This window comes from Osmerus eperlanus, chromosome 3 (assembly GCF_963692335.1).
Source record: "Osmerus eperlanus chromosome 3, fOsmEpe2.1, whole genome shotgun sequence".
Classification (NCBI taxonomy): domain Eukaryota; kingdom Metazoa; phylum Chordata; class Actinopteri; order Osmeriformes; family Osmeridae; genus Osmerus; species Osmerus eperlanus.
In genome coordinates this window covers 22,341,472-22,353,401 of record NC_085020.1, presented here as the reverse complement: position 1 = coordinate 22,353,401, position 11,930 = coordinate 22,341,472, and the positions used below count along the sequence as shown (strand labels likewise).

Here is an 11,930-nt window from a genome sequence, read left to right as displayed (position 1 = left end):
TTAATATAGCCTATATAACCCACTCCCTAGCTGTATTTTTTTTTTTTTACTTGCCTATTAATAAATGTACCACATTTCGAATTACAGACTGGTTTGAATCATAATAGATGGGTTCATTCATTGAACTCTGGTAGAATGCAGATTATGCAATGGTTTTAATCCTTATTAGGATTAGGCTAACACTGCCATGGCAACGAAAGAGAAAAATTGAGTAGTGAATGGGAAGTGTCTTTTTCTGTGTAGCTGGAAGCCCAGACCTTACTTCAAACGGAATCGTATTTAGTCAGCTGTGGTAGGTGTGGACCTGCCCTTTAGTTGTCCCAGCGTCCTTGTAGCATCTCTTCTCGACCATTGTCGTGGCCACGGAGAATGTGTGGCAGTCGGAATAACGGGGATTGTTGTTGTTCGGTCGCTGAAGACATTCTCTTTGGCTGGGTATAATGCACTTAGGCTGGCTTGGATATGGAGCGGCAGGGTGACAGCCGGCGCCTCTCCAACTATACACAGATACCAAAATAGGACAGCGGTGCAAACCTTTAGGGCTAATTTGAGGTTCACGAGTGTAGGCTACTGAACTGCGGCTCAGACAACAGGACACGAGCGTCCTTCAGCTCCTTTTTCAAGGCTCGCGGCGTCCGTTAATGTCCCATTGAGGTAAGCACACTATAACGTGATAGATTGCTTTTAGGTTTTGTTGAATATTGTTTAAGTGCATTATTTGAATTCGTCAGTGTTCATATTTAGAGTGACACATGCTATGATTAGAGAGTAAAGATGAGTAGCCTACATGACTGAAGGTTCCAGTAAGGCATTTACGTATTTGTTGTTAATCTGTTGAATTAAGAAACCATTAACAAAATTTTTTGATATTGGTAAAAAAAAAAGGAACGTGACACTTTAAATTGTACTATTTGTCATCCTTGCATATGCGACTTTGGACATTGGATAGCCTATTTAACGTTTTTATATTTGATCTTTTTAATAATTCATGATGCAAATGTAGATCTCATGTCCATCTGTCCATTTCCTATAGGCGCCATGTCAGACGAGGGAAAAGACGACTACATCTATGACTTCTGTGACATCCCCCATCCCACATATTTACTGGACTCTCTCAAAGACTTCTATGCCAATGGCTTTTTCACAGACATCACCCTACAGTGTGCCACAGGACAGGTCTTTAACTGTCACAAGGTAGCGCTCTCAGCTTGCAGCTCCTATTTTAAAGTCATGTTCACAGCTGACATGAAGGAGAGGTCAAACAACCTCATCAAGCTGACTGGAATTGACGTTGAAGTTTTGGCGGCTTTGGTGGACTACGTCTACACGTCAAGGGTGAGCATCACCCAGAGCAACGTACAAAGTCTGCTGGAGGCGGCTGACCTTCTGCAGTTCAGCCCTGTCAAACAGGCTTGTGAGGACTTTCTCATTCGCTTCTTGGATGTGGACAACTGCCTGGGCATGCACTGTTTCGCTGAGCTGCACGTTTGCCCCGCCCTGGAGCGCGAGGCGCGCAGGGTCATGCTCAGTCGCTTTGAGGAGCTCATTCAGCAGGAGGAGTTTCTGGAGGTGGATTGTGGGAAACTCAAATCGGTGTTGTCGGCTGACAACCTCAACGTGTGGAAGGATAGTGTGCTTCTGGACGCAGTGGTCAAATGGGTTACCCATGACTTGGATTCCCGTGTTGATCACGTGCAGGACCTGCTCCATTGTATCCACATGGACCTTGATGAGATGTACTTCAACACAGCTCTGGACGAACAGAGACAAGGCTTACTGGGGAACGAGAGAAAAGTGAGATCTCTGATTGTCCACTCCTTGAAGTCTACCTGCAAGGAGACTTCTGCAAACTGCAGAAAACGCTCGTCCAGCATGTATGTCATCGGAGGGTACTACTGGCATCCGCTGTCTGAGGTCCACATTTGGGATCCAATCAGCAACACATGGGTGCAGGGCAAGGATATGCCGGACCATACGAGAGAAAGCTATGGTGTCACCTTACTGGGGGCGAATATCTACGTGACAGGAGGTTACAGGACAGACAACATCGAGGCCCTGGACACAGTGTGGATATATGACTGTGACGGTGACGCATGGACAGAGGGCTGTCCCATGCTCACTGCCAGATACTACCACTGCTCCGTCACCTTGCATGGCTGTATTTATGCCATCGGCGGGTACAGAGGGGGAGCACCAGAAGAGGAGACAGAGTTTTATGATCCTTTGAAGAGAAAGTGGTTCCCTGTTGCTAATATGATCCAAGGTACATTGTGAACACTGACGTTTTCTTACTGCATACTGTACATATAATTCACAGAATGATACTACCTATTAATATATTAATACTCTTCTGCTAAGGTGTGGGGAATGCCACAGCTTGTGTAAAAAGTGACACAATCTATGTGACTGGAGGCCACTATGGGTCCAGAGGAAGCTGTACCTACGAAAAGATTCAGACCTACAGACCGGACATTAATGAGTGGAACATTCTCACCATAAGTCCTCATCCAGGTAGGACCAATTATACCACAAGTAGTTGTTGCATTTTCTTTACACACACAACTATGATTCTGATCATTCTTCTCTCCTCCTCAGAGTATGGGCTGTGCTCGGTGTCTCTCAACAACAAACTGTACCTGGTGGGCGGGCAGACGACCATCACAGACAGCTATGACTTTGACAGTAACGACTGGAGGCAGATGTCTGTGATGAAGGAGAGGAGGATGGAGTGCGGGGCGGCAGTAATAAACGGATCCATCTACGTGACAGGCGGCTATTCTTACTCAAAGGGGACTTATCTGCAAAGCATAGAAAAGTATGACCCTGAACTGGACACCTGGGAGATTGTCGGAAACCTCCCCAGCGCAGCACGATCACATGGTTGTGTTTGTGTTTACAGTGTATAGTGTCAGTTTGTTTTATTGGTAAGTGCCTTTCCCTGTGCCAAATTTGGTAACATGAGCATGCCTTCTAGCCTAAGTGTCATATAGTTCAAAAGCACAATTTGGAAGGTATTTAAAAACGAATATAATGTCTCGTGACGAGACATCTGTGTGTTTGTTCTAAAATTTAAACATACTTCCTAATATTTCGTATTATATTGCCAAAAAATGACCATTCGGGGAAACATTTTACACGGATATCAAAGTACTAAACAACCTTCAACTAAGCATCGTTTTATGCATTGGGAAAATAGATTCAGAGTTTGATCTGTACATTGCAGTGTCAGATTTGTAAATAAAGATTTTACTAAGTATGTTTTATTTTCTTAGTGCCAGCCAACTAGCAACATTGTGCCATTTCTTGGAAACATAACGAAGCGCTATGTAATACTATATTTGGACCTGATTGCCATCCGTAACACGCATTGCTCCCTCTGCATGCTTGCTGCTACCAGCGTGATAGAGCCAAAACGATTGAAGTGAGAATTCATCGCAAGTCCTGTGGCAAACTCTAAAGTAGACAGCTATCGAACGAATTCATCCAAATAGTCCACGCATCACAGTAAGTATAACCGAACACATGCTTTCCCAATGGATGAGCCGTTTACGTTTGTCTTTTGAAAAATCCACGGCCGACTTCTCCACATGTGTTGATTCGCTGTCCTTCCATTTACCCAGCGGCTAGCGGCAGTGAACTAGCCTAGCTAACTAGTGTGAATTAAAGCCAGAGGTAGTACGTTGCTGTACCGCTTCAGTTGGCAATCTAACACTGTGTCTTAGTGCATGTGTTATGGTTAGCGGTATCTGTTGGCTTATCTCCGAAAAGATGAAGTATCAAAAGATGCGTTGCGCTGTCTAAAACGCACCGGCTCATTAGACAGGCCAGGCTTGCTTGCACTACTAGCCTGGCTAAGAGTAGCCTAACTTGTGGGAGGCTCACTGATTAGAGTTTCTCAATTTTAGAAAGTAGTTAGCTGACGTTACATTACATTTAGAGACCCCCACTATACCCGTGTTACTGAAACAATTTGAATATCAGGTGCATTTCACTTAACAGACATGGGAGAAGGCAACTTAAGCTAGCTAGCACTAGGCACATAGGCTTTGGTGTTTGATTAGATCCTATCGTAATGAAATGTGCTGTGGGAACTCACTTGACTGCTTAAACGCCCATATCAGTATGGTTGGCCGTCCAGCCGGTGTGTTCTGCTGCTATGTTACTGGGCATAGATGGATTTGAGTGGAAATAAATGGATTGCCTCCCAGGCCTCAGTGGGGTTGCACGATCTCCCATCCAAATAAAGTACTGCAAAGTGACGTATTATTATTAACAGTTGTCATTAAATCAATACTGTATGAGTAAAGTTTTTCGCTTTCATTTGATTATTTTCCACACAGAACTGTCATGGAAGACAATCAAGAAATGTCTCCCCTTGAGATTAAGGTTGCTCGTCAGATTGAGGTACTAATTTCATGTCTATAAATGATTACATTGTATTATGCACCATATGAAATGCAGCATAATGTAACGTGTTCGTTTCTCTTGACAGTACTACTTTGGCAATCACAACCTTCCCCGCGACAAGTTTCTGAAAGAACAGCTGCAGCTTGATGATGGCTGGGTTCCCTTTGAGACTATGCTCAAGTTTAACAGGTATACAAACTTGGTACAATTTCTTTAGATTTCAATAGCTTGTTGCTCCATCCCATCTCTTACTACCTCCCTTTTTCTTTGTTTTTTTAGATTAAAGTGTTTAACAACAGATACCAATGTCATCATTGAATCCTTGCGCAAGTCAAAATCGGGTCTTTTGGAAATGAGTGAGGACAAGACCAAAATGAGGAGGGTTCTAAGCAAACCGCTGCCGGAAGTGAATGATCAATACAAAGATGCTCTGAAGCACAGATCGGTCTACCTTGTAAGTTAGTCAAAGTGAATGAACAAATAATCTACAAGAATGTATACACATTCCTCTTCATAATATCATTGTTTGTCATTCTCTAGAAAGGTTTTCCACTGGACACAACCCTTGATGATATTCAGGTCTGGCTGAACGGTAAGGGCAACATAGAGAACTACCAGATGAGGAGAACTCTGGATAAGAAGTTCAAGGTAATGTGGATAGGAAGCACATTACATGAAAGTAAATATTTACATGGAACTAATTAATAACCACTATTTTTTATTGCATTTTAGGGCTCTGTCTTCTTGACCTTTGACACAGAAGAATCAGCAAAGCAGTTCATTGAACGTACAGACATCAAAACTTTTAATGACAATGAAATGCTCATTATGTTGAGGTGGGTTAGCCATAAAGTAGAGCGACAATCAAGATTACATTTTTGAGTAGATTCCAATTGATGTTTTACTGCATTATGCTTTTCAAAGCTGACAGTTTAAATTATTCTGTTTTTGACATTCCAGACCGGACTACCATGCAAAGAAGAAAATTGAATGGAAATCTAACAAGGCAGCTAAAGCTAAACAGTAAGTACTGAGCACACAGAGAAATTAAATTAAATTGTAATAATCAAGGATCAGAATAAATACTTGCTGTTGTGTTTTATAGGGACAAGGATGAAAAACAAATACAAGTAGATAAAGAGGAAATGGTAAGAAATATTATGTTATTCTGTTTACACTACTGCCTTTTCTGTTCCTCTCCTTGGTGATTTTTCACTTGTGAATAAATATTTAATTGTTTTACTTGACTTTAATTGAGATGCATACAGTATACCACATAAAACAAAACTCTTTTATATTTTGTGAATTTTTCATGCGTTATTGGACCATTTTAAGTGAAGTGTGAGAAGATAGGCAGGGAGAGGGGTGAGACATGCAGCAAAGGTCCAGGCCAGATTTGTACCTGCGGTGCGGTTCGGCCTCAACCTACATGGTTACTCATTCCTTATTACCTTCTTGTTTTGCAGAAATCTCTGGATGAGCAGACAGGATGCTTGCTGAAATTCTCTGGGGCGCTTGAGTTTGTGTCGAGATCCGATTTTCATGAATTGTTCTCAGGACATGGTCAAATCAAATGGATTGACTTTTCCAGGGGTGCCAAAGAGGTATTACCTGAACTTAACCATCTGTTTCTAAAGCATATTTTTGTCTGCAAAAAGAAAATAACACATCTTCCTTATTCCAAAGGGTACCATCCTCTTCAGAGCAAGTGCTAAAGAAGCTCTTGCTAAGGCTACAGAGGCGAATGAAGGGACTTTGCAACTGAAGGACCAAGATGTTGCATGGGAAGTTGTGGAAGAGGGCGATGCTGAGAAAGAACTACTGAAGAAGATGATCCAAGACCAGCAAGAAACTTTCAATAAGAGAGGCAGAGGCAGAGGTACTGCACACGTTAACGATATGCATCTCATTTCAGTATGGGATGTTCTATTGTGTCTATAGACATAACGTTTTAGGTGATGCATCTCATTTCAGTATGGGATGTTCTATTGTGTCTATAGACGTAACGTTTTAGGTGATTTATCACATTTTGGAACTCTCCATTTTTGAATTGTGTAATGCAGGATTAGATATTGGGCGCTTATTATTTTGAATGTCTTGTCAGGTGGCAGAGGTAGATCAGGTGGCCGAGGAGGAGGAGGAGGAAGAGGAGGAGGCCGGAGGGATAGGGATAGGGGTGGACGAGATCAGAATAAATCTCAGTTCAAAGGCAAGAAGACCGTGTTTGACAGCGATAACGATGATGATGGTAAGTTGAGACGTTTTATTACATATCTGCATAAAGAACAGTGACCTTGGACTGAAATATTTGCCAGTCAATCAATACATTGTGTGTGTGTGTGTGTGTGTGTGTGTGTGTAGAATGTCTCATCTGACTTCATTTTAATGATCTTTCCCAGGAGCTCCAAGCCCCAAAAAGCGAGCGCTGGAAGGTGCAGATGACCACACCCCAGCTGCAAAGGTGGTCAAAACTGAGAATGGATCTTAGATTGCAGATACAAAAAAACATAGCTCAAAAAAACTTGATAGAAAGGAACATTGAAAAAGCCTAAAATGAACTAAATCCATTCCACTGGAAGTTTCATGTTGTGGAGAATCTTATAAAGTCCACCCTGATGTCAACCTGAAAACCAGAATGTAAGATCGACATCAGTTTCACAAAACCATTGTCAGTTGTACGTCTCATATTGTGTTCCTCTTTCCCCAGCTTGCTTTAAATGTATTATTTAACTAGTTTCATTTTCTACAAAGCATTTAATTTTTACAGGAGCATACAATGCTTATGTGCGTCAGTGGGATATAAAGATGTGCATGATGATAGTATCTTGTTTATGGCTCGCCACTTCATTGATGCTCAGAAAGCAAGGCAGGAGAGGAACGTTATTACCGCATCTGGCAGTGCGAGATCAATGAGTGCCATTTTCTTTTCCCTCTATTCTTTTTACATGGAAAGGTTAAGTAGAAAAATAGGAATGGTTCCTTTCACGTTTGCCCTTGTGAATATAGCCAATAAAGTTTGATTTTAGTAGCCTCTGTCTATAAAGTTTTGGATATTTTGTTGGCGTTTTGGAAAACGGAAGTATAAACGTTATCTTACCGATTTTTTTTTGTGGAACTTGTACGATGCTGGCAAGTCGTATCTCAGCTCTGAAATGGAGATTAAATCATTAGGTCGTGTTGACTGACGGCATGTACAATGAACTAATGTTTTGCAAAGAATCGCCGACCTGCAATTACTTCCATTTTGACTCCCCAGTCAGTTGCCTTCTTCTGTATGTGCTGTAATCAGAGTTGAAATTAGACCATATAATGGGATGAAGATTACCAACTGGAACAATCACATTTAGAACATACTTCTCGCGTTGATGTCTTGTGTAGTGAATATACAGCTGTCTCTGCCATTGTCAGCGCTTTCCTGAGAAACTGCATGTCCATGCCTGTGTTTCATAAAAGTAAATATTCAACATTAATGACATGTGGCAGGACATTCATTCATAATTGAACATTAACGGTTATGTCACCTTGGTTGTGTTTTGTGCCAAATGGGGGATTCATTATCACAGTGTCAAACTTTTTGGCGTAAGATTCAATAGCCATCGTGCACATGTCACACTGGATCAAATCTATGTCGGTGAGTTCAAATTCCTCTGTGTTCCTTCTGAATATCTCCAGTGCATCACCATCAATGTCGAACCCCACACACAGACTGTAAATAATAGAAAGGCAGTAAAATTATAATTTGATTTTGAAAGATCAGTCTTTGTTTTCACGTTTTGCCATCACACAACTGTCTGAAATCTTACCCTGCGCCGAGGACTGCCGCCCCAATACTGAGAACGCCACAACCAGATCCCAAATCTGCAACTAACTTGCCCTCGATGTCATCATATGTGTTATGGATCGTGTAAAGCATACATGCTGAAAGAGAAAACCATAATTTAGCTGTAGCGAGATACAGTGCGTGTAGTAGTAAAACTGAAAGCAATGCTTGACCCAACACGTTTGCTAACACATTAGCTTGCGAGGGAAACGTCAACGAGGATGAAGATACCTGCAATATGTGGGCTTGTTGGATACTGTTCGAGAAGAATTTTTGGTTCCTCAAAGACGTCTACTTGTTGAAGGCAACTCTCGAGCTCTTTCAATTTCATTTTGATCCTCTGCACTCTGTCGCCTGAATTGTCCAGAAAGAATGTGAACGGTAAAAGTAGAATTTTAAGTCTGAACGTTTTGTAAACACATTTTTTCTAGATGACGCCGGCGGCTAATTCATAAACACTACAGTATGTTGTGAACCGAGAATGTTTGAAAAAAAGTAAATTAAGTAATATGTTATATTGTACGTTACGATAAAAATGTTATATGCATTACGTGCAAACATTATACCACACCACGCTCCAACTTCCAACCCTGTATTCAAGTTCAAACTCCTCACCGGACGAAAACTGTCTGCTACAGGAAACCAAAACGAGGTACGCTATTACAGCGGAGTATCAATAAAAACAATCCGAAAAGGAATGGAACCTATTGTTTCTGTTCCGTTGTTTTGCCCTCAGGTGCACCCCTGTCTGGAAAAGATTGTTTAGTAGGTTCAACGTATTTCACATGGCTCTTCTTGCCCAATTTATGAGTAGCATGTACCTGGAGAGCCCGGAGAGCCGGAGAGCTGCAGTTTCAGTACCGCAGTTTCAGGACCGCAGTTCTAGGACCCTCGTTTTATCTGACAGCGCCACCTAGCGAATTGGATGACGAAGGCTGTGTCACTAGACCGCAACAAGATATTTGAATGGTTTGAGAGAGGCAAGAAACAAGTAAAACTGGCATATGTGATGATGTTTGATGAGACAATTATATAGAAAGGTATAATATTTGAAAATAGGTTCGAATAATAAACATTGGATAATTTAAAGAAATTAAAATCACACACAATTAGAAACAAATGTACATATTCCATAGGTGTCAAGATCCAGTGTAATTTGATAAAATGAATTAAACAAATGAAGGAAGCTAAAATAGCCTAAAGAAAAGGTGGAAAATATATCAATGTGGACAGATGTGTGATGCCTGGAGTGGCCTTAGTTTTCTGGGACTACAGAGAACCAATGAATACCCCGCAACATTTACATTTAGTCATTTAGCAAACGCTCTTATCCAGAGCGACTTACAGTAAGTACAGGGACATTCCCCCCGAGGCAAGTAGGGTGAAGTGCCTTGCCCAAGGACACAACGTCATTTTGCACGGCCGGGACTCGAACTGGCAACCTTCTGATTACTAGCCCGCTTCCCTCACCGCTCAGCCACCTGACTCCCTACATGAGCCTTAAGGATTGGGGCACATTTGCAGATACTCTGAACTCGTTCTAGAGTTGCTTTGAGGCTTAACTTCACTAAAGTTCCAAAGTCAACAAAGCATCATGTCCTGAGAACATCAGTAATAACAAGCTCCTGGAGACTGGCCCTGTCTTCTGTGAACTGTTCAACTGGTCCTTGGAGGAACACACAGTTCCAGCTCTGTGGAAGACCTCTGCCATCTGCCTTGTTCCAAAGAAGAGCAGACCCAGACTTCCCAATGACTTCCAACCTGTAGCTCTTACATCAGTGGTGATGAAGAGTTTTAAATGTCTGATACTTTTTCCAACTACAAGAGACAGTCCAGAACCTGGCAGATCAACTCCAGTTTGCCTACATGAAGAGTAGAAGTCTAGACGATGCTGCCCTTACATTGCTGCATCATGTACATTCCCATCTGGAAAAACTAAAAGCACATGCTAGGCTTGTGTTTGTGGAATATCTCTAGTGCCCTTAACAGAATGTAACCACATCTGTTGGGAATAAAACTACTAAACATGAGTAACTCCTTGATTCATACTGCAGATAATTAAATTCCACACACACACAAGGTTCTGTCTTCTCCCCGGTCAAAAGACTTATCCAAAGTACGTATTCTGATTCATTTCATTATTTTATTCTATGCTCTATTATACATAAGGACATATAAGTTCAACTCTAATCTGTTATACTTTATTTGTGTGATGTGGGATGGATGGGGCTGCGGAGGATCCACCGCTTCCTTCTCTTCTGCTGCTGGTGGTGAACATCTATGGTGGATGGATGGGCTGCATGAGGGTGCTTCCTTTGGTGTGGATGGGCATGCTAGGATGAACTGTTTTGTATTGGACATGACTCAAAACATTGACCACATGTCAGTGGATCAGATCATCTTTCATATACTTGTAAATACTTCACATACCTGTGTGCATACTACATTTTGTATGCGTCTGACACCACAAAGTTCTGGAAAAGTGAAGTTATAATATTGTATTTGCTATGGCTTTTGCAGCCACTCAACCTCAAATGTGTAATGTTAGAGAGGCAAGACACAAGGTTGACTACAATGTTAAACAATGACAATCACCCCTCCATATCACTCCACTAGGGAGTGACAGTGACCCCTCCATATGACTCCACTAGGGTTACCAACCGTCCCGAAGTGTCCGGGACATCCCGAATGATGGGTGATTTTGATTTGTCCCGTCAGGGACAGCTCCAGTCCCGTATTCCAATCACAGCCTCGCCGGACAATAATAGGCTACTGTAAACGCGCCAAAACTCACGCAAACGCCAAGCAAGTAGTGGTTTGCCAAAATTACACTGAAATGAGTAGACTTATGGTTTGGCTAATGAAACCTTGCGATTTCCATTATTGTTACTTATTGTTGGTCACCTGGAAGAAAGTGTCCCTCATTTGGGTTTGAGGAAGTTGGCAACCCTACACTCCACCCAGACTTCCATAACCCCTCCATATCACTCCATCTAGACCTCCATATCACTCCATCTAGACCTCCATATCACTCCATCTAGACCTCCATATCGACCTCCATCTAGACCTCCATATCACTCCATCTAGACCTCCATATCACTCCATCTAGACCTCCATATCACTCCATCTAGACCTCCATATCACTCCATCTAGACCTCCATATCGACCTCCATCACCCACTCATTTTTGAAGTTTTATTAATGTGCTGGCTTTATCATATAAGACACCTACAGTAGTTGGGCTTGCCAAAATCACACTATGGTTTCAATACAACAAAACAAATAGTCTAAAAGTTTGTATTACAGAAAGTTAGCATAAGTGAACAGATAATTGGACCAGCATTGTTTAAAATGTTTAGCTAACTTAACTAAGTTGAACAACTTGATTCACATACTGTACGTTGCGCTACTGTTTTATTAACCCTTGTGTTATCTTCGGGTCATTCTGACCCATCAGTCATTGTGACCCACCGTCGTATTGCGACAACTTTACCGCATACCAAAACAAAGTGAATAATTTTCTTTTAACCGGTGGGCTGTCTCAGACCCCCCACATTGCGATGGTTAAAAGAAAATTATTTTTATTTGTTTTTGTATTGGGTAAAATTGGGTAAACACAACGATGGTTCGTTATGAACCTTTGGGTCATGTGACCCGAAGGCAGCACAAGGGTTAAACAAATAAACAAAGAGTAACAATTTTGT

The 11,930-nt window shown here is 41.7% G+C and overlaps 3 protein-coding genes across 4 annotated transcripts; 2 read left to right on the top strand and 1 right to left on the bottom strand.

The window, feature by feature from the left end:
- The first annotated feature begins 217 nt into the window (after positions 1-217).
- klhl23 (kelch-like family member 23) lies at positions 218-3,219 on the top strand. Its single transcript, XM_062457885.1, has 4 exons — positions 218-654; positions 1,034-2,263; positions 2,359-2,511; positions 2,596-3,219. Exons 2-4 carry the CDS (start codon positions 1,039-1,041, stop codon positions 2,904-2,906), a joined length of 1,689 nt encoding a protein of 562 aa, XP_062313869.1. The 5' UTR covers positions 218-654; positions 1,034-1,038; the 3' UTR covers positions 2,907-3,219.
- Positions 3,220-3,351: 132 nt separating this feature from the next.
- ssb (small RNA binding exonuclease protection factor La) lies at positions 3,352-7,435 on the top strand. The gene is made up of 12 exons (XM_062457909.1): positions 3,352-3,504; positions 4,341-4,404; positions 4,493-4,596; positions 4,687-4,861; positions 4,948-5,055; positions 5,140-5,243; positions 5,368-5,430; positions 5,513-5,555; positions 5,874-6,011; positions 6,094-6,286; positions 6,512-6,655; positions 6,807-7,435. Exons 2-12 carry the CDS (start codon positions 4,348-4,350, stop codon positions 6,893-6,895), a joined length of 1,218 nt encoding a protein of 405 aa, XP_062313893.1. The 5' UTR covers positions 3,352-3,504; positions 4,341-4,347; the 3' UTR covers positions 6,896-7,435.
- On the bottom strand, positions 6,642-9,002 carry mettl5 (methyltransferase 5, N6-adenosine). 2 transcript variants are annotated; one of them, XM_062457930.1, is made up of 8 exons: positions 8,779-9,002; positions 8,459-8,581; positions 8,211-8,325; positions 7,929-8,113; positions 7,762-7,844; positions 7,635-7,686; positions 7,505-7,554; positions 6,642-7,030 (listed from the first exon to the last, which is right to left on the bottom strand). In XM_062457930.1, exons 1-8 carry the CDS (start codon positions 8,786-8,788, stop codon positions 6,989-6,991), a joined length of 660 nt encoding a protein of 219 aa, XP_062313914.1. In that variant the 5' UTR covers positions 8,789-9,002; the 3' UTR covers positions 6,642-6,988. The 2 variants fall into 2 exon arrangements, with proteins under 2 accessions (XP_062313914.1, XP_062313915.1); XM_062457931.1 differs by having other exon boundaries at positions 8,843-8,999.
- Positions 9,003-11,930: the final 2,928 nt, after the last annotated feature.

Excerpts from the sequence above, each read along its gene's own strand:
- klhl23 (XM_062457885.1), top strand. The coding sequence starts at position 1,039 with ATGTCAGACGAGGGAAAAGACGACTACATCTATGACTTCTGTGACATC. Across the intron at positions 2,264-2,358 it reads TGTTGCTAATATGATCCAAG|GTGTGGGGAATGCCACAGCT; the intron begins GTACATTGTGAA and ends TCTTCTGCTAAG. Across the intron at positions 2,512-2,595 it reads CACCATAAGTCCTCATCCAG|AGTATGGGCTGTGCTCGGTG; the intron begins GTAGGACCAATT and ends TCTCCTCCTCAG.
- ssb (XM_062457909.1), top strand. The coding sequence starts at position 4,348 with ATGGAAGACAATCAAGAAATGTCTCCCCTTGAGATTAAGGTTGCTCGT. Across the intron at positions 4,597-4,686 it reads ACTATGCTCAAGTTTAACAG|ATTAAAGTGTTTAACAACAG; the intron begins GTATACAAACTT and ends TTGTTTTTTTAG. Across the intron at positions 6,287-6,511 it reads TAAGAGAGGCAGAGGCAGAG|GTGGCAGAGGTAGATCAGGT; the intron begins GTACTGCACACG and ends ATGTCTTGTCAG.
- mettl5 (XM_062457930.1), bottom strand. Across the intron at positions 8,114-8,210 it reads GCGGCAGTCCTCGGCGCAGG|TCTGTGTGTGGGGTTCGACA; the intron begins GTAAGATTTCAG and ends TATTATTTACAG. Across the intron at positions 7,845-7,928 it reads TGGCACAAAACACAACCAAG|GCATGGACATGCAGTTTCTC; the intron begins GTGACATAACCG and ends TATGAAACACAG.